Genomic DNA, 24,700 nt, shown 5'->3' on the forward strand with positions numbered 1-24,700 from the left:
CACTGGCGGTATTTATTCCAAGAAACCGGTCACTTTGGGACGTGCTCAGGGAGAGGCTGGAAACGAATTGTGTCGCCGGCGGTTAGCACTGGTCAGCACACAATTCAACATGGCGGATCCGAGTGCCCGCATACATCCAAACAATGAGTTTAGGGAACGTTTGATGGAGAAAGTTCATGTAAATGTTACAGAAACAGGAAAACTAGCTCAACAGCTGTTAAAGAGCTCACGATCACACGAGGTAAATATTAGGAAGAGCCTTCTTATGTCTACAAGTAGAATCAATAAGTGTGAAGGCTTTAATACAATCGTGTTTGCTACACTCGAAGAGGGGAAGAAAGTAGCTATAAACTTAAGGTGGCTCAAAACAGTTTTCGGTTTTTTTTTTGAGACTTATAGAACTAGGCGCGATTTTTCAGGCTTGGAACTGTACTATTTTGAATGGCTGTGCTATTTTTTTAAATGTAACTCGCCATTGTGCCTTTCATTGTGTTTAAGTCATAAATTAAGGTTGCACTGTCCAATTGCATAGCAACAAACTTGACCCACTTTTTACCATCAATTGCATCTATCTTAAAAACTAAGCTGGTGACCCCATATTATTTTTAGAAAAATCTTTTTGTTACACAGAAGAAACAGGAAAAATTATAAAAAATTCTGTGGAGTGAATGTTTCTTAAATTAAGAAAAATGGAAATTTTCAAGTTGGACAAACTCCACTCCACAGTTTTTTTTACAATTTTGCACATGCATTCCGCTTTTGCTGTAGAATATTTTTATGCATTAAAAATGTAGGGTCACAAGATCAGTTTTTGAGATATTAGCTTCGTGGATAAGGTATTTTAGCGCGATTTCTATGCACAAATTAAAATCTCGACTTTGCAAGATCGCCCCTTGTGCACGTGTGAAGGTGGTCTGCTGATCAGTAAAGCCTGCAATTCTATGCGAATAAACGTGAATAGTCCATAAATAGTGTTTTCTTTGTCGCTGTTGTCCTTAGTAGCATGAGTGGTAAAAGAAGAGTACCATAAATACCTGGAGATGAGACTAGCCAAGTACAAAGAATGAAGAAAACCTGAAGAGTAGATTTTTCCTGCTGTTTTTTAGATTGATAGCCGGTGCGATCGATCTCAACATCAACATCACAATTTTTGTTTACGTTCCAGCACAAAGGTTGAAGAAGATGTTTTTTCCTTTGAAAATGCCTGAAGGGTGGATGTTTTCGAAGTTAAAAATAACTGATAATGCAAACAGCTCACTAAACTTGGCAGAAACAAAGTTTTACAAAGTAGGCCTTGTGCCGCCATGTTTGTTTTGATTTTTGTAAACTTTAAACCTTGAGCACTATCTTGCGAACCCTCGGGTGATCGTGTGATGCCTCACGCTGAAGTGTGCGCTAGAGCCCAGGTGTCTCACGGAAATATTACCGTTTTGAGCCACCTTAAGCTCATAATATATAACGGTAAATTTCAGTCTTTTCACAGACCCTCACATTTGTTTTTGGGAAAGACAAAAATAGAGGGTCTGTGGATTCTTTTGAGAAACTGAATTTTCCATTTCTCCAGGTCTTAGGGTCTTTGTTTTCGTGTTTTGGGGTCCTTGATCTTAGGTCTTTGTTTTTGGGGTCTTTGTTTTCTTCACTACCGCATTGGTGGTGTGTCCATTTACCTTGAAAAATTTGGAAAATTAATAAATACAAATATCCAAAATTTTGTGATTGCTCTTCACTAAAAGTTGATTTCTTTAATTGTGTCTATAGTGCCTGGGCACAAGTTTGTAAATTCATGATCAAAAAGGTAACAAACAGAATTCTTCCCAGACAAAATGTACATGTAAGTCCATTATATGGCCGTGGAATAAAATTTGTTCAATAGAACACTAATAGAATCAAAAATATCATTCTGCTGGATTGTTTGAAATTATCTTCATTATAATGTGCATTTCTTTACATGTATGTTTAAATGTAGATCTTGTCTCACTCTACAAAGCAGTTTGTAAGCCAGGAAGGGTCTTTAGCAAACTCCCAGGAAGTAAGTAAAAAAACTACTAGGTAAATGCTACAAACATACATCTAAATAATGTGTAAATATTTTTATTATATCTCTTAGTTACTACATGCACTGTTATTGGTCATTTTAGTAGTATATTTCTACCATGTGGTCTGCAAAAATTGAAAGCTGTTTTAAACTTTCATGGTAAACGAAAGCGTAAATATTTTTGTTTTCTTTCAATTGTGTACAAATGTACATGTATGTATAAAAATCTGGTAATGACTTCTAAGTCTTGTTGAAACAGTTGTTTTTAATTGACTCCTGTTGCTTTCAACATGCTGTAAACTGCTGGTTATGAGCCCCTCTGGTTATAGGCCTATCTACCTGCTAACCAAAAAATGCATCAGGGCATAAGCCCCCCTTTAGCTTTCCTTGTTTTGAATTTGTTTTATTATGATGTTTGAAAGCTTACTGGTAATTACTAGTAAATGAAAAACCTATTTTGATCAATATGTGAAGCTATAGCTCATTTTGAAACATTTTTTTAATTTCTTTTTTGAGCTCCCTTGGATATAAGCCCCCCTCATTTATAATCCCATCTAAAAACCCTTACAAAGTTGTATAAGCTTGGGACTTATAAGTGGCAGTTTACAGTATGTCTGTTGTTTGAAGCTGGTCCCTGTGAAATTGTTTCCAAGCTAGTTAGGCACAAAGTAGAGAAAGAGATTTTTTATCCTTGTAATTTAAATTTTTAAGCTTCAGTTTTTAATTCTCCATAGTAAATTATAGTAATGTAGATAGAGGACCACCCTAATAAACTTAGTGGTAGCTTGGTGATATCCTCTGTAAATATTGTTATTATTATTATTATTATTATTACACTGTTGAAATAGGTTTTAAAAGTTTATTTCTTTTATTTACTTTTACCTTGTAATATACCGATATTGACGTTGAAACCCAGGAGGGAGCCATTATGTAAACACTGTTGAAATAGGTTTTAATAGTTTATTTCTTTTACTTTACTTTTACCTTGTATATACCAATTTGTATGGAATATGTTAATTAATGTTATGATGATGATAGTAGTATTAGTATTAGTTGTAGTAACCATGATATCATGATTAGATACGGAAACATGTTTTACTTTTTTTAAAAAAAAAATTATTATTACTATTACTATTTTTTTTTTTTAAAAAAATTATTATTATTATTATTATTATTATCATTATTATCATTATTATCGAGATATTAAACATCATACTTACCTCTTACAAAGAAAAATGGAGTACAAAGTCGATACAAAAGAAGTTGAAAACTTGGATTGGAAGTCACATTCCTGAGTGCCTGGACTTCTAAACCAGTGTGGAATGCCAGTATGAAATTGTTCTGTAGATGTGTATGTACAATACATACTTATATAGATGTACGTTAAGAGAAATTTCCTTGTACTTATAATAAGGAAATTGGATGTTGTCACAATACTGTATGTACATGGGACAAGTGCATTATTAAAATAGTTATGTTCAATTATGTTGCAGCTCATAAAACAGTCTGGAAAAATCATAGCAGACATGGAATCACAGTAAGGCTAATCTTTTTTTAAAAAATAAGAATCAAGAACCTACTTTACTGACTGCCAATACTGATGCAAACTATTATCTGTTTGAAGATAATCTCTATTATTGGGATAGTTTGCATGGGTGAAAGACCTGAGCTGAGCATCTGCAATAATTTAAGGCCCCCTTAAAACTGTTTCTGCATGGTACATGTAAATTTGTTGATCAGAGTACTTCTACTTTTATAATTGACAGTTATTTAATAGACATTAACTAGTCACTTCTAACCAAAGCTAGAGTACATGAACACGTATGTGGGAATTCTTTAAATTACCGTAAAATAAGCTTCTGAATAGTTAAAGTTTTTTTTAAAAATATTACGTTACTTTGTGGCTATTATTGCATTCTCATTTGACTGATGATTCTTTAATTTTGATTTTTATAAGGTTTGCTGATATTCAACATAGGTAAGTGAATCAGTAATGCTACTGTGCTTTACTTTTTCAACAAAATAAATTTCACTGGGGATTGTTCTTTTAAGCTTGCACAAAGATGCTTGTCTTGTAGTGTTTTTTCCTCAAGAACAGACTGCTTGATAGGTACTGGAAATTTATCGCCATAACCTTCTAGTTTGCCATTGTATTTCAAAATACTGAAGAGTGTAATGACAGGAAAAAATGTGTGTGTAGTCAAAGCAGTTCAAAACAACTTGATCAATAGAATGTGTACTTTCTAGTGATGCCAATAGAAAACAAAAAAATATTGACATCTATAAGATTTCCAATTTTGCTCCTGTTGAAGCCCACGATACAGATGGAAACTGAAAAACAAACTAGTGATTCCATCTAAATAGTGCTGATATAATCAACTAAAATCAGCCAAAAAAGAGCAAAACTACTAATTGCGCAAATTCTTACGCATTTCCCTCTTTCCTGGAAGACTCCTGGATACTGGTAATTAATTTAGACAGACAGGTAGGCAACATTTTGATTCTGATTTTGTTGCAGTATGCAGACAGTTAACACTATCAGTGAACACTTGGAGCCAATATGGAGGTTAGTGAGGACAACAATATTATGCATAGCATGTGTTGAGCCTACAAGCAGATGCTGTGACCAGAAAAGGGAAGGGTGAGGGGAAATGACACTGACAGACCATGCAACTACCATTGTGCAGTGTACAGGCCATGTTGAAAGAAAGTACTGTTTTGGACAACAGTGACTCAATATGAACTACTTTTTGGTCAAATGTGTTTTTTTGCAATAGCCATTTGAAAAATGTTCATTCAAAGAACTATATTGTAGTGATCCTTAAGATAACAGAATTTTTACACAAAATGTATGAACACATTTTATTTAATTAATCATGTCAGATTTATACAAAAATATATTACCAATGTTGAATCATACATGAACCTTATCAATCTCATTTACTGTGTACCTAGTCATTTTCATGGTTAGTTTTCTTTTTGTGCCTGGAGAAGGCCAGTAGCCAAGGCACATTTGCACACAGGCTACATAGCAATAGCATCCCTTGCCAGTCGAACAGGGAAACTTTGTTGGTGTCCTCGCAATAACTGTGAGGACATTATTGTCATGTGCCATACACTATAGCCTGTCTGATCAATTATTGGCCTCAATCCATCTCACATGTGAAACAATTTGGATCTTTGACAATAGCATTCTAGGGAATATGGCTTTGTGCATTGAATGCAGATGATATATATAAATTTCATGTACATAGCTTTGGTTGAAAAGCAATGGCTTTGTCTTGTCAACAACAGTAGCATTGTTAGCATTACTGTACATTTACATTCTTCAAGAATCTTTGTTTTCACCTTCTTGGCCCCCTGTACTGTTTCTTATATTACTGTACACTGTATTTCAATCCTTTGTACAAACACAGGGAGCATTATGAATTACAGTGCTGACACCATATGCGAGAGACTTTCAGTCTACTATAGACTATCTGTAGTTAAAACATCATAACATTTCACAATAGGCGTTTGTGTTATATTGCAAATTAGCCATAATTATTGTCTTATAGGGGGTAGACAATGGGAGGAAAAAAAGTTGTGACAAACAGCCTTGTCCTACTAGTCAAGTACCCATGCAAAATTGATAATTAATGGAGTACATAATTATGGTTAGATTTGAATAGTTACTTGATATTGCAGCTTGGTAACTATAAAATTTGTTTGTGCTACACACAGCTGTGGAAACGCTTTCAGATATTAAAGAAAGTTGTTGAAATATTTTGGCTTAATCTGTATATCTTAACTTTTTTGTCCCTTATGAATGCCATCAAACCAGCTTTCAGCTAGCTCCTTTAATGACTGCTACAGTAGTTTGTTATGGTAATCATTCTGTCTTTATGTTAATGTTTTTTTTTCTCCATGCATTGAAAAGAATAATCTGCAAATTCCATTTTGTGAGAGCAGATTTAGAGCTTTGGGAGATCATGCACACACTCAAACACACTTAACAGCAAACAAAGTGTTGTCAAGTATATCATGTAGTGTTTAGAAGTGATCTGGTCCACCATTATGTTTGTTATCCAGATGACACAATGGACAAAATGGATCTTCATTTGAAGGGTGAGGCGCTTGTCTGTAGTGTTGATCATGACGAGTATAGCATGGCATGGTACTACACAAGTCCGTCATACAGAGATAGTGCCTGTACAATAGATGGATCAGACTTGGAACCTTCACGGAATTCCTCCATTGACAACTTGCCATCAGCATTCTGTTGTTTTGAACAAAATAGATTCTATTTATTTACGATAGAAAACCTAAGAAAATATCAGGGTTCCAATGATAAAGACTGAAAAAAATACTTCATTGTGATTGGCTGAGAACAGCCAAATTTAGTTCTTTTTTAATTTGCCCTGCAATGTAAGTCAACTGCAGCAGGTTTAAGCCAGATGGGTGTCCAGGTGTACTGTGGATGGCCACTTATTAAAGAAGATTTTGGCAAAAAAATAGTATGTAGTAGGGCTTCTGCAAGTCAGTGTCTGGGAATGCGCAGTCAGTATTTGCTTAAACGCACTCAGTATAGTCATAAACACAGTGTACTTTACATGTACACTTGTGCAGCTCACTTAACCTTTTAATAATTTGTATGTAAAAAATATGTACCAATTGACTGCAAAGTTGATCAGGAGCAACCTCACAAAATAGTGAAATACAATAGAAGTGCTTGTGTGGGGAAAGTACTAGTGCTCACTGTGGCTGATCAGTGTGGATAATTTAGAGAAATCATGCCACTTCCTTTCATTTTTTTTCACATCCCTTTAAAGTTCAGGGTCTTTTATAAGGTCCAGTATTAAAAGTTTATTATGTACCGTGTCCATTTGATTAAAGATTCTATTGACTCTCTTCTCTGGGGTGTCTTCATCCTCCGGTAGCTTCACCATGCTGGCCTGTGATAAAAAACATACAAGACACCTAGTTTGCTGTTTCCAAAAATTAAGATCTTAACTTAAACAACAACAACAACAACAAAAAAACAATCTGCACTCAGGCCAAAGTGGGTTATGGGAATAACCATACATGTAAGGTCACTGTGTCACACACTTTGTTGAAATTAGTTTCTAGTATGTGGTGATGAGGATTTGCTTTGCAGTAAAAACAGACGTACCACCATCTTGTAAATAGAATCCACAATGTGAAGCATCTCCTCCTTAGTTATGTAACCATCATCATCTAGGTCATACAGCTTGAATGCCCCTGCAAATAAATAAATAAATAAATAAATAACAAAATAAAATAATAAAATAAAAAACAAGAGCTTCTAATAAATAATTAGATTATGAGCTTGAGATTTCTATCGCGTGATAGTTGAATCAGCTGTAGCCCTTGTCAACTATCATGCATACAAGTTGAGAGAAAAAAATCTAATTGTTTTGGTATAAATCTACTAGTCATTCAAAACTTTATCTAAATCCTCTTCATAAACACTTTGAAAATGCCAAAAAGCGGTCGTCACTTTGTTAATTAGTGCACACTAGCATACTACTCACTATTCCAACAGAATAGATAGTGAGTAGCGTAGCCAACCAGAGAACAGCATTCGTGATAGAACGCTAGTAGATTTATACTAACACTGTTTATTGAGTGGTTGAGTGTTGAAAGTAATTGGGCAATTACTTTGAATTTGGTTTTGGTTTCACTACGGTTTGAGATTAGCTGAGCAGTCTCAAGTCTAATTGGTAGGTGACTACTTTGGCTTTGATTTTATGACACTTTGTTGAAAACTACTCTAATAGTCCATTTTCATGTCATTTGAGGGCATCTGTGATATTTTTTGTGTACCAGACTTTGTTTGAGTTTATTTGTTCTTATTTCTTTTTGTTATGTTACAGAGAGGTAGTAGTAGTAGTAGACTTTACTGGAGAGGGTAACATTTTCTACGTGTAGTTCTTGTTTTTCACCATCATTAGTAACACAGCCAAACAGACAGGAAATGAGAATGAAAATCAACTATGAATATTGTATTGATATGCCATCAAATTCTCAAAACCTTTCATTAAAAAGTGTGTGGCTTTCTGTTTTGAGAAAGTAGAGAGACAGTAGTCATACACATTTAGTTGGTGTTCAAATATAATATACATAAAAACCTTACATTGAAGCTTTTCATCAATGCTTCCTCTTGAAGTTACTGATAAAGCACAAATGAATTCTCTGAATTCTATAGTCCCATCCTAAGATAAAAACAATGCAAAGATCAGTAAATGAGTTAAAATAAATTATTTGAGGACAGAGATGTTAGAATTTGAGGTAGAGAAAATAAATTTGCAAAATTGCTGGTTATCACAAGTTACTTAGGGACTGACCATTACTTTTTGAGGGTGGAGGGGAGGGGGTTGGGCGATTTCCATAAAACATTCCTGTTATCATAACATCGGATGACCCTACTGAGACGATCTTTCCAGTATACAAATCTCGTGCCTGTGGCTCAGTTGGCAGGTATAGCATTCCCTTGGTCAATGTTTTCATTATGTGAGTGGTCCATTTAGCAATCTGTATTGAAAACTTTGGGAAACTTGGAGAACTAAGAATTAGTCAGGCCTCTTTTCATCATCTGGACCAGTTTGTTAGATAACCAATCTTGTGCTATCTTCAACCAGGATGCATGACGACCTACCCACACTGATGATTTAGCCTCACCCTTATCAAGTTTAGAAATAACTGCAGGTGGAGAAAATTGCATTAACTGGATACGAGATTAAATGTAGCTTCACCCTCTCCCTTCAAACCACTATTGAGAATACATAAACTACTAAAAAACACTAGGTGGTAAAAAAGCTAAAACAAGACTGCATTGTTTGGGCACTGGGATTACACGATATCTCAAGAACAGAGATTTGATTCAAAACTATCCTTCAATTTTATCTTTTTTGGCAAATTAGTGAAAGTCATTTAATTATCATAAATGTCATCTAAATTATTCAAAGCTGACAAGTTGTGATAAAAATATAAAATGAAATGCATATTTCTGTTACTGTGGTAAACCTCAAATATTTTTCTAATGTTATTATATGTCACAAGAAAGCATCTTGTGTATTTTGTGAAAAATATGGGGATTTTGATTACTGAAATTATTCAATATGATACGGAAAATTTAACCTGAAGAGTTTAATTTGAACATTTCTTGTCAGACATTTTTAAAACAAAGAATTTTGAATTTAGATCGTAGTCAAAACAATATGTCTTTGACGTCATGTAATACAATATGCATGGAACACCTTTCCTGTTATTGTGGTGACGAGTGTCTGATGATGAATTTCTCTTTTAATAACAACGGGAATTTGAATTACTCTGGAAAACCAATTAGTACTGGAATGAAAGTTAACCTTCGACTTAGTCTTTCCTCATCTCACTCATACTTTAACTTCCGAATCCAAATCTTAGTTGCAACAAGACATTCCGCTGGTTATACCTGCATTTATAAAATAAATGCAAGATTATCGATGGTTTGTGTTACGGAAGTCTCGCGCCAGTGCGTCGAGGAGAAACCTTCGTTGAACTTCACACCCGTTTTGATGCTATCTAATTTAAATCATTCTGGGAGTTATCCATAGTCACTTGATTTTCCCCCGGTCGGTAACATTTGTCAATACAACTCCATTTCTTTATACATCCTAGCTGTTTTCACCACAACCAAAGTGTCATGCAAGAATTTGTATACAGGGTTCTTCGAAGCAAAACTTCTTATAAATAAATAAAGGAATAAAATTGAGCAAAAAGAAAAATTCGTACAAAGATGATGGTGTTTTTTTTCTAAATTTACCACTGTGTTTCTCATAAACAGCGTCAAGAAATAGTAGATAATTACGTATCAAAACTGCGTAATAATTATGGTGATTTGGAACTAAAAATGTTTTTCTGCGAATTCGCTGCGAGCCGACGATGGATATTAGGTTTTTAAACTCAAGAAAATACATTATTAATTAAAGCTACCCACAGTGTTACGGACATTGATCCTAATTATGAAATCGTATTGTACAGAAATATGTATACAAATAAAGTTGGTAATGAAACTTCCCGTCTATCGGTACAATACGACGCATGCTGTTCTGAAAACTAAAACTCAATTCACCAAAACAGCGCAGCTCTAGGACTAAATGATCTTTCACCTTCGCAGTGTTTGTAAAACGTTCAGTCAGGCACGTACTAAATAAAACTTACTGGAAATCAGAAATGTGGGGAACTGACAAACACATCTCAATGCACTCCCGCTCGCTTACCTTATTCTCATCGAATACATTGAAAACAAAAGATGCAAACTTTGACGTATCTCCAAAGGGAAAGAATTGTTTGTAGATTTTCTGGAACTCCTAACAAAGAAAGCAAAGGAAAGGAGAGAGAAGATTGCATGTCTCGATTCTAGAATTCGTCGCTAGCTGTAATTAAATTCATTTCACTCAAACATAATTAAATTTTGTAAACAGTTTAAAATGATATATGTTGTGCTTCCATAGACTAATGGTGAAATATGGTACATTGGAAAATGTTTCAAGCAAAAGTTCTCAAAATCTTCTGAAAACTTTACTTACCAACTCATTGAGGTTGCCTGAAGGACAGTCCTTTAGGAATCCTTTATACCTGTGGGAGAGAAATCGTCGGTGGTAAATTAGCACTTCTCGCTCATCACATCAGTAAATTCAAATACGACGGCCATCTGCACACACACGCCTTTGCACTATAAAAACCTACCATTGCTGTAATTCTTTCTCGCTGACTGAAAATAAACACGAAGAGCAATAAAGGAGTTAATAAAAAAACTCTTGATGTTACTTTAAGCAGGACATAAACGAAGCACTCCAAAATTAATTTCTCGCAAAATATCAATTAACGTGCAGTGAATGTCAAAGTTGTGAGTCTGAGGATATCGTTATCAACTGCTGCTACAAAAAAACCACCAGGTTAACTTACAGTAAGTTTTGTGTACTAGCTCCTGGACTAACTCAGGTTTTAACTTGCAGTTTTTCTGCCCCATTTCATTCAGCCTCAAGACTCATTACATCGTTGTTCCAGTCTGCCACCCATACACTGCAGTTATGTCGAGTGCCTCATGAGATTTTATTCAAGTGTGACATTTGTTGTCATGGAGATTGCGTTATTTCCACTTACGCTCGCAAAAAAAATGTCCTATTTGGTTTCTATTCGTTCACTGACATCAGTTTTCAAGTTACTGAATTAAAACTCCAACGAGAATGCTGCTTTGTTGAGGGTTGCCTTATATACGCATGATTTTTCGCTTTTTGGCTTCTCTCTGTTATCTCGGACCATCTCGGGAATTTGATACAAAAGATAACTTGGCGAATTGCGTCAAGGCCGTCAAATCGCTGTCTTTACAAAGACGGTGTCACGTTCATATTCTGCATCAAATTAAGAAAGTGCTAAGAGATTTATTTCCCATCGGGATCTAGATAGGTGACATGTATATATGTATTTTTGGGACATTTGAGAAACATTTTGAAAACAGTCCAAAATTTTCAGCGGTTTCAATGGCTGTAGACTGCGGCTTCTCCTTGAGGATCTCACAAAATAGAAATCGTTTGAGATAATCAACGTTTGATTGACAAATTAGGGTAAAAAAGTTTAATTTGCTTTTTAAAATTTATGACAACGTGAATAAAATTAAACGATATCAGCAGGTTTTCAACTTTTCAAGAGCCGCCTTTACGCGAGGCAAATCTAGTACATGTAATGCTAAAGGTGAGCTGCGAGTAAAATGCTAAAATTGAAAACACCCTCAGAAATAAAGAAAACGATAATCACCGCACGGATACTGTAAGCGAAGGTAACGATAAAATTCAAGGGAACTTGAAAGCATGAGCGCTCTCCAGCTGTAGGGTCCTGCAGGTGTAAGTATTTTCAATATAATTATTAGTAATCTGATCAATCGTGTTCTCACATTGAAGGAGGTAGTGACCTATGGGCTCCTTCATAGAGACCGCGCTATTTCTTCCTGTAAACCATAATTCAAATAAGCTGCGATCAGACGTTCTTTTTCTGGCGAACGGGAAAAAAGAACGCCTGATCGCGAGCTATAATTCAAAATGAACGCGACTTCCAAAACATCCTCAGTCCTTGTCAATTTCCAAGTAATGAGCCCCAAACTTTTAAAGAAACTGTTCCAGTTGTCGGCAAACTACAAACTGCATCACAGGTGTCGGCTAAAACTCGTGATGGTCATGCGGTCAGTCAGTTAAACCTTTTGGGGTGGGGAAAAAAATTTGAGATTATACACTCCCGTCGCACCTTTTTTCTTCTCCCTGTCAAAAATAAGAAAGGGAAGTCGTTGAATTCACACTCGCACTCTCGCCAATTTTTCGCCCTTTTATTTTTACACGGGCGTTATTTCTGCGACATTTTACATATAACAGGTTCTTTTGTTTCCTTAACCCCGCGAAAGTTAAAGACCAAAATTATAAAAGGGGCTACGATACAGTTTGATTTACAATATGCTAATCTCAGACGTAAGAATCCGTCAGAATACCTGGAGAATATTTCCATTTTCTTGGATAGCCGTAAAGACGTGACGGTCAATGCGCTTTCAACAGTGTTTTGAATACAGATAGCCGATTCAATGCGGCTTTCAGGAATTCAGAAAAAAATCCGGTAATGTACAGTGTCGTTTCAAAGTTGGATTCGATTTGACGAAGAGTACAGCCGATAAAATGATTGCAAAGCCGAATGCAAAAATAATTATCAAATTACGCTTTAGCGTGAATAATTAACAGTTGTAATTAATAATTAATCGCTATAATTAAGGCCAAAACATAAGCAAAGAACCGTGTGCGTTGGAGGGTACTGATAAACGACCCATGGACGCCCTATGTTCCCCAGGGGAGATAAGGATCAATGATGATCTCCACTTTGGAGATATCCACCACTGGTCACAGACACTGAGGAAAATGATTGTTTTTCTATAAAGCACTATCCACTGGTTCGGTATATACTTATTGTCTCGAGTCTTATTGTTTGGTATATATTTATTGTCTATATACTTATTGTCTGGAGTAAATGATTAGTATTTCAAGGCAGTTCCGCTTCAGTCAGGCTTGGTTTAGTCTATATTTAAAGCCCCTCCCCCTGATCGGATATTGGCTCATTTAGGCCCCTACTTACATAAAGCTCTCTAGCGTAGAGCGTGTTTTGCACCTTGTGTCGTTTGAGTATGTTTAGACTTGTGACATTCATAAACAACTGTTAGACCTGCCTTGTGTTTTTTTTTTTCCAATACTATTTTTTGAGTTTCACCATGTGATATCGTGTATCCACGTAAAATATTTGACACACATCCCCTGGAAATATAAAGCCAAACATTCTTATAACGTATAATTACTTCGGATATCGCCCCTTGATAATAAGCCTCAGCGAAACATAAGTCCACAAAAAAGGCCTTTTGAACTATTCTGGCCCTCTCTCTGTCACGTAAAGGGACCCTCTCTCCCAAGCGTTGCGTGACAGACAGAGGGCCAGAACTGGACTAATGGCAGCCCTCGTCTTATTGTCAGATTATTTTAATATATATTTTTCTGATTTTATGTCAAAAATCAAAAGCACTGATATGGAAGGAAAACATCAACTTAAATAGTTTGGAGAAACTAAAAAGGCGACTACACAGTTAAATACTTCCACAGCTGTTTACTCTGATTTTTGTTACAATCCTATGCGACTTTGAATACGAGTGATCTATTAAGTGTTAATGAAATAATTGGTAGAAAAATGCCATAAAATATCTGGTCGTTGGCCAAGTTTTGACACCAATTTAGTTTGGTGATAGAGCACTAATAGACCAAGAAAAACTGTATGAATATACATCAATGCATTCTTCAATTAGCTTCTATCCGTGCTCAGTCGATGAAATAGACAATTTTCGAGAAAATCGATACAAATTGCCTAATTGTGCATAACAGAAATCGTTAACAATCGACAAACAAAATACGTTGTAAGCAGTCGATTTATATCGAGTTTTATATGGCTATATCGATTTTATCGAAAATATTGAACTAATCGTCTCGAGTCTCCACTTTTACTTCAGAAATAACGAAAAATTTGAACAAGATTACCAGGACACTTAACACATCCCTCCAGTGTTGCAGATTAAGTTCATTACTTTAGTAAGAATAAAACACAGAGGAGTCGTGTTGGCCTGTGAAACCACGCCACCGCAAAAGATGCAGTTTTTAACGTTTTGCAGGAGTAAAAAGGCGATAAAATCTAACTATTAAGATCAAATTGATTTCTATCGATTTATCAGCGGTTTTCCGATTGAACACGTCGATCTTCACGTAACTAAATGTCAATTTTTTAACGCAGTCGTACAGTAAGAACTAATGAAATACAAGAAATGAACACCTGTTCATGTGAGGAGTGATTTAAATAACAACTTATTTTACTGCTCACTTAAATGATATTTTTTACATCCATCTTCACAAGACAAAACCTAGTGTTGTTGTCAGTTTCTACCGACTAGAGTTCTAGCTTAGTACAAAATTCACATCATCACCATAATACAAATAGCATAACGAGAAGATGGGTGCATTTGAATACACGTTAGCCATACTATAGTGGACACACTCTACGTTGACTGACGGAGTGAAAAGCGTTGTACAAAGCATCTAATCCTAAAGTAACATTTAATTGATCTCTTAAAACTTCAAAACTCCCTCTCTCTCCCTGAGCAGTACTTTTCTTTCTCCTCCCTGGCAAAGCAAATACGAGTGCATCAACTCTTCCCAGGGAGGGTGTATGCTCAAGGGAAAAAGTCAATCTCTGCTGCGATAACCCTATACCTAGAAATACCCAACCCTGAGTACATCCCTTTCTTTCGAACATTCCCCACCCCTTCCCAGACAAAGGCTTTCTCCCTTCCTGAGGAACAGATACCTACTTACTTCCCTCCCTCCCCTTCTGGGCAAAACGTTACTTGAACTTGGTCCTGGAACATGCTCAATATTACTGAAAAACGTTCAACTGGATATCAGTAAACAAACAACATTATTAAAGATTAGAGCTCAGGTGCTCTAATCTTTAATAAAGTCAAAAAGTTGGCTTGTAGAATAGTGAAGTTTTGGTGCTAAATGGATTGCTCTAGATTCATGTCAGTATAGTTTATAGGTTATTCATCAGCTTGTGACAGATCTTCTTGAGGCAAGTCAATAGCTAGGGCTTGTACTATCCATGGGTCACACTTGGAACCTTCACGAAACTCCTCCATTGTTAACTTTCCATCTTCGTTCTAGAATGTTATAAAAAGAATTACAATAGGCAAAAGCTTTATTTATCAAATCCACGCTTTGGAACATGACATTTGTTCCAGGCTAGTTAAAATGACTTTCTATTACTGACTTGTAATGCCACCCAGCTAAACAGAAAGCTTTGAATTACAATTGGACATGCAAGCCTACATTTATTCATTAGCATTTTGTTGCATGTCAGCCATCCCCACACGTCTTAAAACACTGCGTCAACTACAGGACTGTACATGTATATTAGCCCATCTTACAGGTATCTGACTCACCAAGTTAACCTCAGCAGTGAGGCAGAACTACATGCAAGCACTCTGCTGTAGAGTGCATGTGCATTTACACAGATTTGAGATTGAATCCAAGGGAGCCTTTCAGGCTGGTTCTCATATGTCAACAGCATTCCTGTGACAAATAAGTTTTCAGATGTAACCAGGAGCATTATGATTTGGTGAATTCTTGCAGTCAACCTTCCCATGCAGCTGTAATGTGTAGTGAACACACTCAAATAGGCCCAAATTGTGGAAATGACTGAGTCAGATTGCCAGCGATAAATGTTACCATGTGCCACAACAGTGTCCAAGGTCACGCTGGCAACTGTTGTACTAGGCTTGTTGGCAGCATATGAGAACCAGCCTTAACAGCATGACAAGAGCCATCGAATGACAAATTTGACTTGTGTTAGATGCAAACACAATTCAAATATGTGAATAAAATGTGGGAATTAAATGAAAGTAATTCCTGTTCCCACTTGAAGGATATTTGGGAGCAAGGTTCAACAATCTTTCACAGCTGTGAAGGTATCAATGATGTGTATGATACTCCACCTCACTCAAATATTATATAAATACAAGTGCAACTGTCTCTTCACTGACCTTGTCCATTTGTTTAAATATCTTGTCTACTCTTTTTTCTGGAGTGTCTTCATCTTTTGGTAAGTCAATTATATTACCCTATGAAAAGTACAAGGAATATTGCATTACTCACTAAAAGAGAGAGATGTACATTTTATTTAATAATAAACATTAGAAAACAGTGCTAAGAAAATATGTTCACTGATTGGTTAAAAATTGTGTTTTTATTAAACAATTAGATTATGAGTTCGAGATTTCTATTGCATGATAGTTGACGAGGGCTGTACCCTCGTCAACTATCACGCATAGAAATCGAGCGAATAATCTAATCGTTTTAGTATAAATCTACTAGTCATTCAAAACTTTCATCTAAATCCTCTTCACAGACACTTCAAAAACACAAAGAAGCGGCCCCCAGCACACGCTGCTATGCTACTCTCTATCTATCACAGATTATAGTTCACCACTAAATTTCCTCCGATTCTTATTGGTTTAAATTGATCACATGACGCGATAGTGTTCATCCGTGGAGAGACACTATCAGCCCATAGTGCCCGTCCAAGGAAAATACCCGGATGGATAGTACTCGTCCGTGTAAATGTTTCTGTAAGGAAGCGGGCTTACAGAAAGTAAACAGTTGAAATGTATTAAATGGGTTTTTGTCTGTTTTCTTTTTCAAATTTTACATTTGGCTTTAACGACCTTTCATGGCTTTCATCTAAAAAAGTTGAAAATAATTCAATATGAATTTTGAACTGGTGCGCGGAAGAAAATTTAGCGGTGAACGATAAAGACAATAGAGCGTTTATGTCTCGGAACTATCCATCTGATAGTTGTCCCTTGGAAATTTGATGGTCTTAAAACTAGCATATTTGCCCTTGAAGCTTTGCTTCTCGGGCAAATATTTGTTTTAAGAACATCAAATTTCCGCGGGGCAACTATCAACCGATAGTTCCTTGACAGAAACACTCTATTGTTTAAATAGAACGTGAGTAGCGTAGCCAATCAGAGGACGGCATTCATGATAGAACGGTAGTAGATTTACAGTATACTAAAACTTGATAGAAACACAGAACCAGTAGGAGCTGTTGACGTAATGATGGCGCGAGCAAAGACAATTTACATTTTGATAATCAAAGTTAACAACTTGTTTTCCTTTTTTTGTCACAGTGTTTTCTAAAAGAAATAGAAAACATGTTCTCCATGTTTCTGTCGAGTTATAGAGACACTCGTGAAAGTTTGGGAGAACACTCGTGTTTCTATAACTTGACAGAAACATGGTACATGTTTTCTATTTCTTAAATAATTTAAAGCTGAGCATGTGCCCCTGTTTAGTATTTCATGGTTTCAATAACAATAATTATTGGGTGCAGAACATACCACCATACGATAGATTGCTTCTACAATCTTCAGCATTTCATCTCTTGTAATATATCCATCTTTGTCAAGGTCATAAAGACTAAATGCCCCTGAAAGATAATAATGATATTTAAACATTCAGTCAATATGTTAATAATAATAAGGGCATTAATGTACAATTCTCGTCAGAGATACTGTGTTCAAAACAAGCCAAAATAATTATATTTACAAAAAGCAAATAAGGAAAGAAACATGCAAACAATGCATGTCCTCTATAATGTGACTGCCTAGCAATTTTGTTTTGCTCACATAATCGTCAAACCTGAACTCTGAAGTTCAAAACCTAAAAGAGACAGGATTTTATGCTGCCATTCATGTTATGTAATCACAAGAACCAATGGATGCAGGGAGAAAAGAATAAAACAAAATGGTTTGAAATCTACAAGTTTATTACAAAACCCAAGGATACAACCCTTTGAACCTGTTGAAATGTAAATCACTTGTTTCTTAAATTAATGATCTCTGCTCGGACAGCAGTGTAAAACATGACTGTTTAAGGCTAATAATGAACATTTACTTCAAAATCACACAAAAGTGGAATTTGCCTTTTATAATATATGCCTTTGCAATACATGTACATGTGAGCCACATTATGGCAAGCCCTAGGATTTCAAATTTCATCAGTAACTAAACACTTTTTCGGTTCTGTGTCCAGTGATTGTAAAAAACGATGGGTAGTGGAAAATGTTTGGTGACAAAATTTCATGCTTGATTTGGACACACATAAAAGAAAGCGAAAACAGTATTTTGAGAATAGAGAAGGAAATGAAACAAACACTGTTTTTATAAACTTACATGTATTCAGTGGCATGGATCTTGGCTAGTAAGCTTAAGTTTCTAAACAACGTGATGTATTCCATAAAGGTCTCTAAATCAGTACAAACTTGCCTCTTCCTTGTTTTTTTTTAATTACAAAAAGGCAACTTTTGCACTTCTTCTTCTTCTTGGTAGTGGAAGCCATGTGAACTTGTTCTTGGGATAAAAACCAATATTGTAGCTGGTTCGCCCAATATCAGCCATTTGTCTGCCATCTCAAATCCATCCCAGACTGCATTATACATACTGTGCGATGCACTTTGGGATGGATTCAAGATGGCATATGGGTGACGTGAAACAATGTTTTAGTCTCAAATACAATTGAAGTGCAAATCAAAGGAATTACTCCACTTGTTGAGAATTACAACAGAAAAAAATAGTATCAAATGAATTTTGATCAGCAAGGCTGAAGATGTCCGTGGCAAACGGTTTTTCTGAATCATGGTAACAACACAGATTAACCGGAAATTATCATTACCGTGAAATCCTAGGGCTTGTTATGGATATAAAAAAATGACCATCAAAATCAAAGAAAAAGCGACCTCACATCATGGTATACTACCTAATGTATTTGGAGATTACATGATAGCATACATGTATATATCCATGTACAACCATATAAACTGAACAGGAGCAAGAATAGACTAGATTGGGCAGGATTCAGAAGCAGATTTCAAAGCTGCCCATATCTATGATCTATCATATCTCTTTTTAAAATGTAGGATGACATAAGATGTAAGATAGGTTAACAAAATACATTGTACATGTGACACAGTTAATAATAGCTCTTGCATTCATACTTACACTCCAATTTTTCATCTAGACTTCCTCTGGAAGTGATTGATAATGCAGTAATAAACTCTCTGAAGTTAATTGATCCATCCTGAGAAAGAAAGCAAATTGATGATGTTAAAAAGCTAGAGCGGTAATGTAGGGCAGTTACAAGACATTGTAAGGAACTAGGGGACCTAAAAATAGTCAGTAAAACAAAACAGGAACAACAAAATTACTACTACTTACAGAGTTTTTGTCAAAAACTTTAAACACAAAGGCTGCAAACTTTGAGGGATCACCAAATGGAAAAAACTGCTGGTAGATTCTTTGAAATTCCTAAAAGAAAAGAAAAGTTGGACGAGTTGTTAGAAGACTTGTGTGTTAAAAGTTGAACCCTCTTCCCACTGGCATCCTACCTTATACAGCTGTGCAAAGTATGTATGTATGTGTGTATGTATGTATGTATGTATGTACAAATATTCCATACAATGTACAAAGTCATGTAAATATTTAGTGGTGAACCAATTGCATAAAGGTTATTATAAGTTGTTCTTTAACATACAATCCCTTTTTTTCACCTACTTAGCAAACAGGGTCCATAATTATTCGCAGTTGTGCAGTCCTGCAGTCGTCCGTGATCAAAACAATATGAAAGTTTAGTTTGACTCTACCAGAAAAAAAAATTGTTAAATTTTCTTCTGAGTTCCCTGCATTCTAGTCAATTGTCATCCATTTGAAACTTTTAGAAAACAAAGAGAGATTTGTAGCTTTCTTTCGTAATTAAACCATCAGTTTGGTCCGCCATGAATGAAATCATTGCAGGCTCAATTTTCAGTTTTGCCAACTGCTGATTCTGTACTGCATCTACATCTGCGAAAACACGACGCGCAGTCCTTTCTGTTTTTATTTTCAATAATGTTGACTCCCATATCTCTAGACTTACAGCAGCCTATATCCATTCATGCATGGATTACAGACAGAATACTATTACTTAATCAATTAAATTATTGTAATTTAGTTACATTATTTCAGCTGTATCATATTTTACATGTAGGTAATACCATGTACTCATATGGGAATACTGAAATAAATTGTTGTCATTGTTGCATCAGCTGTTTTAATCAGTATATGGTGTTTATTAAAGTTAACCATGGTGTTAACAGTGTGGAAAAACAAGCCAAATACAAGCAGGAGGAGCAAAAGCATTCCTTTCAGCCTCAATGGCAGTCCAAGAGCCCTTGGTCTTCATTTGAATCTGATGTATGATTTCTGTCAAAGATGTATGTGCATTACAAAAGGTCAAAGTCTGTCAAATCTCCTTAATACTGCCAAGTACATGTATCTGTAACATGAAGCGGTACCATGCACAGGCCAAAGTTATCCTAGGTCTGAGATTTTTTAAGTAAAGGTTGTTTTGACATTTTGCCAGAAGTGATGTGGTTAACAGAAAGGTCTACAAGGTGTAGCTTTTCCCAACAATTACATGTACAGAAATTTCCAATTTGGAATGCCTTCAGTTTGTTATCTTGCTGTTCTTAATAGCATAAATAGTGATGACTGAAGATTTGGGAAAACACTTTAGAATAAACAGTAATGAGATGCCATGTTTTTATATCGCTAAGTTGTTTATTCTCCAACATTTAAATGGTGAAAAAATATTTCTGTTTCTGTAGCCTTCCAGAACATTTTGAATTTGGCTGTCTCATATTTCAAGAATGCTTTGTTTCCAAAACAAAGCTTTCTCCTAAAACAAATATAGTCCCGGTAATTAGTGACATGGATGTTGAAAAGAAGCACCTTTCAAAATATTCTGTAGTTTTAAATTTAGAATGTTGATGCTGCAATGTGAAAATATAAAGCAATGCCCTTTTATGTGGTTTTTCTTTGTAATGAAAATCTACAGGTTCAAATATGAAAGTATCAGTTTATAACATAATGCAAAGAAATACAATTAAAATAATGAATAATCAAACACTCAGGTTTTTAAAAAAAATATAATTGATACAGAAGACACAAAAAACATAAAACCTGCTACTATCATATGCTAAGCGCAGTGCTTTTTTTTAGCACAATTTTTTCCTCTTATCTACTGTCACATGAAAGTTTAATATCACCCAATTTAGGCCTGCATGAAATGTAAATTAAACACAATTCTCAAAACAAATGCTGTGCATAATTATAACTGGACAATAAAGATTTCTAAAATGGTAAAATTTTACATGAAGAAATGGAAAAAAAAAAACTGGTTGCAATGAATTTTTTTTTGGGGGGGGGGGGGGAAAGGGGGGTTATCTTTCTGGGCAAGTGAAAATGACACCAGGTGAGTGCATTTTAGGAGTCACTGGGCTGAATGGTGAGTGCTGTCAAAATGTAGTTTCCAACACTGATTCACTGATCCTCTGGACCTAATAGCCAAGGGAAAGGAGTTCTATCTACAAGCTAGGAGCAAATAATGAGAAGGCTTTGGATCCATATCTTCTTAGATTATGGTGATTATATCAAAGAAAAGCAGATTCATTTACATTTGTGATACAATGAAATATTTTGTGAAGCTGATTGCTAGTCAAGAATAACTGCACAAACAAACTTTTCAGAGTACTACAATTGGTACAAATGCAAATTCTAAAAGTGAAGCACACACATTTCTGTTTATGGTATAACATTATTGACTGGGTCAAAGTTACCTTTGAGACCTTATGCACCCATTGTGCAACCAGCAGGGAAGTTGATGAAAGTACATAACAACAACATGGAATACAATGTTTACACTCCAGTTATAGCACTGAAACCAAGAGAAAATCTGACATACATGTACATGTGCTGTGCGTTTACATGTATGAGAAAATGCCAGACAAAAATTACTACTAACAGTTACTAAATTTAATCAACTAAAATGACAAAATGTAATAAGGATGCCACAAAGGAACATTTTTATATTTCTATTCATTTTATCTTCCTTAAGACAGGAAAAGTAATCTTAATTTCAATCTTTTATCTAAATACAAAGGTTGCCTCAACATTAACATCCAGATCTGCTTGTGAATTAGGAGCAGACCATAAATAAGCACGGCCATAACTAAACAAGGGACAGGTAAAATAAGGGACTTCTCTGGCAGAGTCCGGCTAAACAATGTTACTGGTAAATAAGCTTATAGGCAATTTGCATAAACTATCTTAGAGATAAAAACAGTGACACTTTCGAACATGATTTTAAATAGATTACATGTAACTTTCTGCATTTTATCAATATTTAGCGTTTTTTAAGCACAATAAATAAATAAACAATAACTTAACCACCTAAAATGCACATTATGTGTGGCAAAAAAGCGAATGAGACAAATACAGCTGTAAATAGTTTGAAGCAAATAAATTAAAAATCGACAAGCGAATTTTCGAGTTTTAATTATCGAGTTTTAATCATCGAGTTTTAACAAAACTCTGTCAATTAAGCTCACTGATAATCCAAAGCATTCTCCTTAATAGAATAGACATAAACTGATAACCCAATCTGTGAATTCAATTCGCTTCATCCCTAATGGAAGATTTCGAGATACAGTAACTGAGGAAAAGGATTATTGCATTGTTTGAAGAAAGAATAGGCAAATTAATGTAACCCCGCGGAGTAAACTTCGAAAAACAAAACCTTAAGGCGCAGCCCTTGTCGTAAGTTTAATTAAAAAGGTTGTTTCAGTTTTCTTGAAGGCGATTCTGCCGAACACATTTATTGCTTGAAAAACGAAGCACCAAATAATCAGCTAAAGACGCGTACATGTACTTGGGTTATTAGGTTTCGTGACATGTTTTCCTAATTCTGGAAACCTGCACTTAAGAGATTTTACACCAACTCAAACAATCCCTAAGTGTTCCGAAGGACCAAATAAGAAGTGGCAGTCAAAGAAAAGAGCGAAGTGTACGATCTTTTAGCGTTTTTTTCCCACGGATCTCATAGATAGCAAGTTTACAGTTTGGTAATTAGCGAATACTGACCTCTTGTTTGAGCTCGCCTGAAGGGCAATCCTTCATGAAGTCTCGATACCTACAAGAAACATAAAGTTCTAGGAGATCAGGAAAGGAAACCAATTGTAATTAGAAGAACTTCGAGAGCATCGGACCAGATAGCAATTTTATTCAAAACTGAAAACATAATAAGGCTTAACGAAAACAAAAGCAACACGGCTTATTGACAAGAAGCTTACTAACTCATGGTCATTACAATAACAAAACACCACCATTAAAAGTGCGTTTTACAATAATAGTCTAATACTCACCACTTCTGCAATTCTTTTTTATCGACTGAAGGTAGGAAAACAAAAAACATTCCGAATTACTAATAAAGTAAACAACTACAACCAAGAATGCTAACCAAATCAAACACTGTACCGAAATTTCTGACATTGACACATTGACATCGAGGTAATCACTGAAGCTCAGAACTTACAATACGTGCACTTAAGCAGCTCTTGCGTTTCATCCGGAGTTAGTTTACTCCCTTTATGTCCCATGATGACGACAATAGCTGTAAACTCAAGTTAGCAGCATATCTTTATCACCTGAAACCACAACTCCACAAATTGACCGCCATCTTTGGCTAGCGTACCCAGAACACCTCGCGATGCTTGATGTTATCGGACATACTTATTTGCACGGTAACCAATCAGAAACCGCGTTATATAATGGCCACAAGCAAGGCGAGAGAACTGGGATGCTAACCATTTAGCTAAAAAATCCGAAAATTTCGGTTGAAAGTCAAATGGAACAGTAATTTTCTGGAAAATCCGTTCCGAAATTGTAGACTACCTTCAGAGGTAGTCCTCTTTTTCCGTTCGGAATGGAACGGCGGAAATTTCCTTACCATTTGGTGAATTTTCCAGTTTCCAGTCTCTTATCAGCCGAAAACAATTACGAGAAATCAAATTGCAAATGGTAAGCGCCATCTCGTTCGGTTGGGTTGCTGATTTTGGAAAAACCCTTACCATTATACAACGGCCATCCCAACCGGTTTATTCTGACAAATGGTAAGCACCCCTGGACTAGGCCAAATTCTTGCCACAGACGGTACACAGGATCAAGAGAAAATGAGGGACAGCTGTCCCTCATTTTCTCTTGACAGGATATAAATATGGACTAGCCTAAAATAAGACGAAATCCAAAGTGCACGGATAATACTAAACGGTAGAAACGATATCTTTCTTCATGCTTTTAATATTTTTAGTTATTTAAATAACAAAATTGGCATACATCGCGATCCAATCCGGCGCAGGTGCAAAGAGGTACTTTGATTTGATTTGAGGACACGGAACCCGAGAGACCGGTCTTTTCAAACTGACTTCACATCCACTCGTGTGTAGTATGTGTTAAATTGCTCGCGATCGAAAGAAAGAATCACCTGTCACAAAGTTAATAGCAGTAAATGACCTTCAACTTTTCCACTCCACAATTCTAATTGAATCCATGAGAATACTTCACAGGATTACAATCGTTTTGCAGATGACAATTAAGACCCAATTAAGTAGATTACTTAAGCTTGG

At 35.6% G+C, this 24,700-nt stretch overlaps 3 protein-coding genes across 4 annotated transcripts; 1 reads left to right on the forward strand and 2 right to left on the reverse strand.

The window, feature by feature from the left end:
- Positions 1-6,194, forward strand: LOC145473548 (uncharacterized). 2 transcript variants are annotated; one of them, XM_081455070.1, is made up of 6 exons: positions 1-241; positions 1,967-2,029; positions 3,529-3,572; positions 3,993-4,013; positions 4,554-4,601; positions 6,107-6,194. In XM_081455070.1, the coding sequence occupies exons 1-6, from the start codon at positions 110-112 to the stop codon at positions 6,108-6,110; spliced, it is 312 nt and encodes a 103-aa protein (XP_081311196.1). In that variant the 5' UTR covers positions 1-109; the 3' UTR covers positions 6,111-6,194. The 2 variants fall into 2 exon arrangements, with proteins under 2 accessions (XP_081311196.1, XP_081311182.1); XM_081455056.1 differs by lacking the exon at positions 6,107-6,194 and having other exon boundaries at positions 4,554-4,802.
- LOC145470548 (neuronal calcium sensor 1-like) lies at positions 4,884-11,284 on the reverse strand. Its single transcript, XM_081454387.1, has 8 exons — positions 10,985-11,284; positions 10,766-10,790; positions 10,606-10,654; positions 10,297-10,386; positions 8,172-8,250; positions 7,188-7,276; positions 6,892-6,969; positions 4,884-6,293 (listed from the first exon to the last, which is right to left on the reverse strand). Exons 1-8 carry the CDS (start codon positions 11,046-11,048, stop codon positions 6,195-6,197), a joined length of 573 nt encoding a protein of 190 aa, XP_081310513.1. The 5' UTR covers positions 11,049-11,284; the 3' UTR covers positions 4,884-6,194.
- A 2,356-nt stretch (positions 11,285-13,640) lies between these two features.
- LOC145470362 (neuronal calcium sensor 1-like) lies at positions 13,641-23,757 on the reverse strand. The gene is made up of 8 exons (XM_081454213.1): positions 23,611-23,757; positions 23,441-23,465; positions 23,160-23,208; positions 19,419-19,508; positions 19,203-19,281; positions 17,544-17,632; positions 16,185-16,262; positions 13,641-15,302 (listed from the first exon to the last, which is right to left on the reverse strand). Exons 1-8 carry the CDS (start codon positions 23,672-23,674, stop codon positions 15,183-15,185), a joined length of 594 nt encoding a protein of 197 aa, XP_081310339.1. The 5' UTR covers positions 23,675-23,757; the 3' UTR covers positions 13,641-15,182.
- Between the last annotated feature and the right edge of the window lie 943 nt (positions 23,758-24,700).

This window comes from Orbicella franksi, chromosome 1, assembly GCF_964199315.1.
Source record: "Orbicella franksi chromosome 1, jaOrbFran1.1, whole genome shotgun sequence".
Taxonomy (NCBI): Eukaryota; Metazoa; Cnidaria; class Anthozoa; order Scleractinia; family Merulinidae; genus Orbicella; species Orbicella franksi.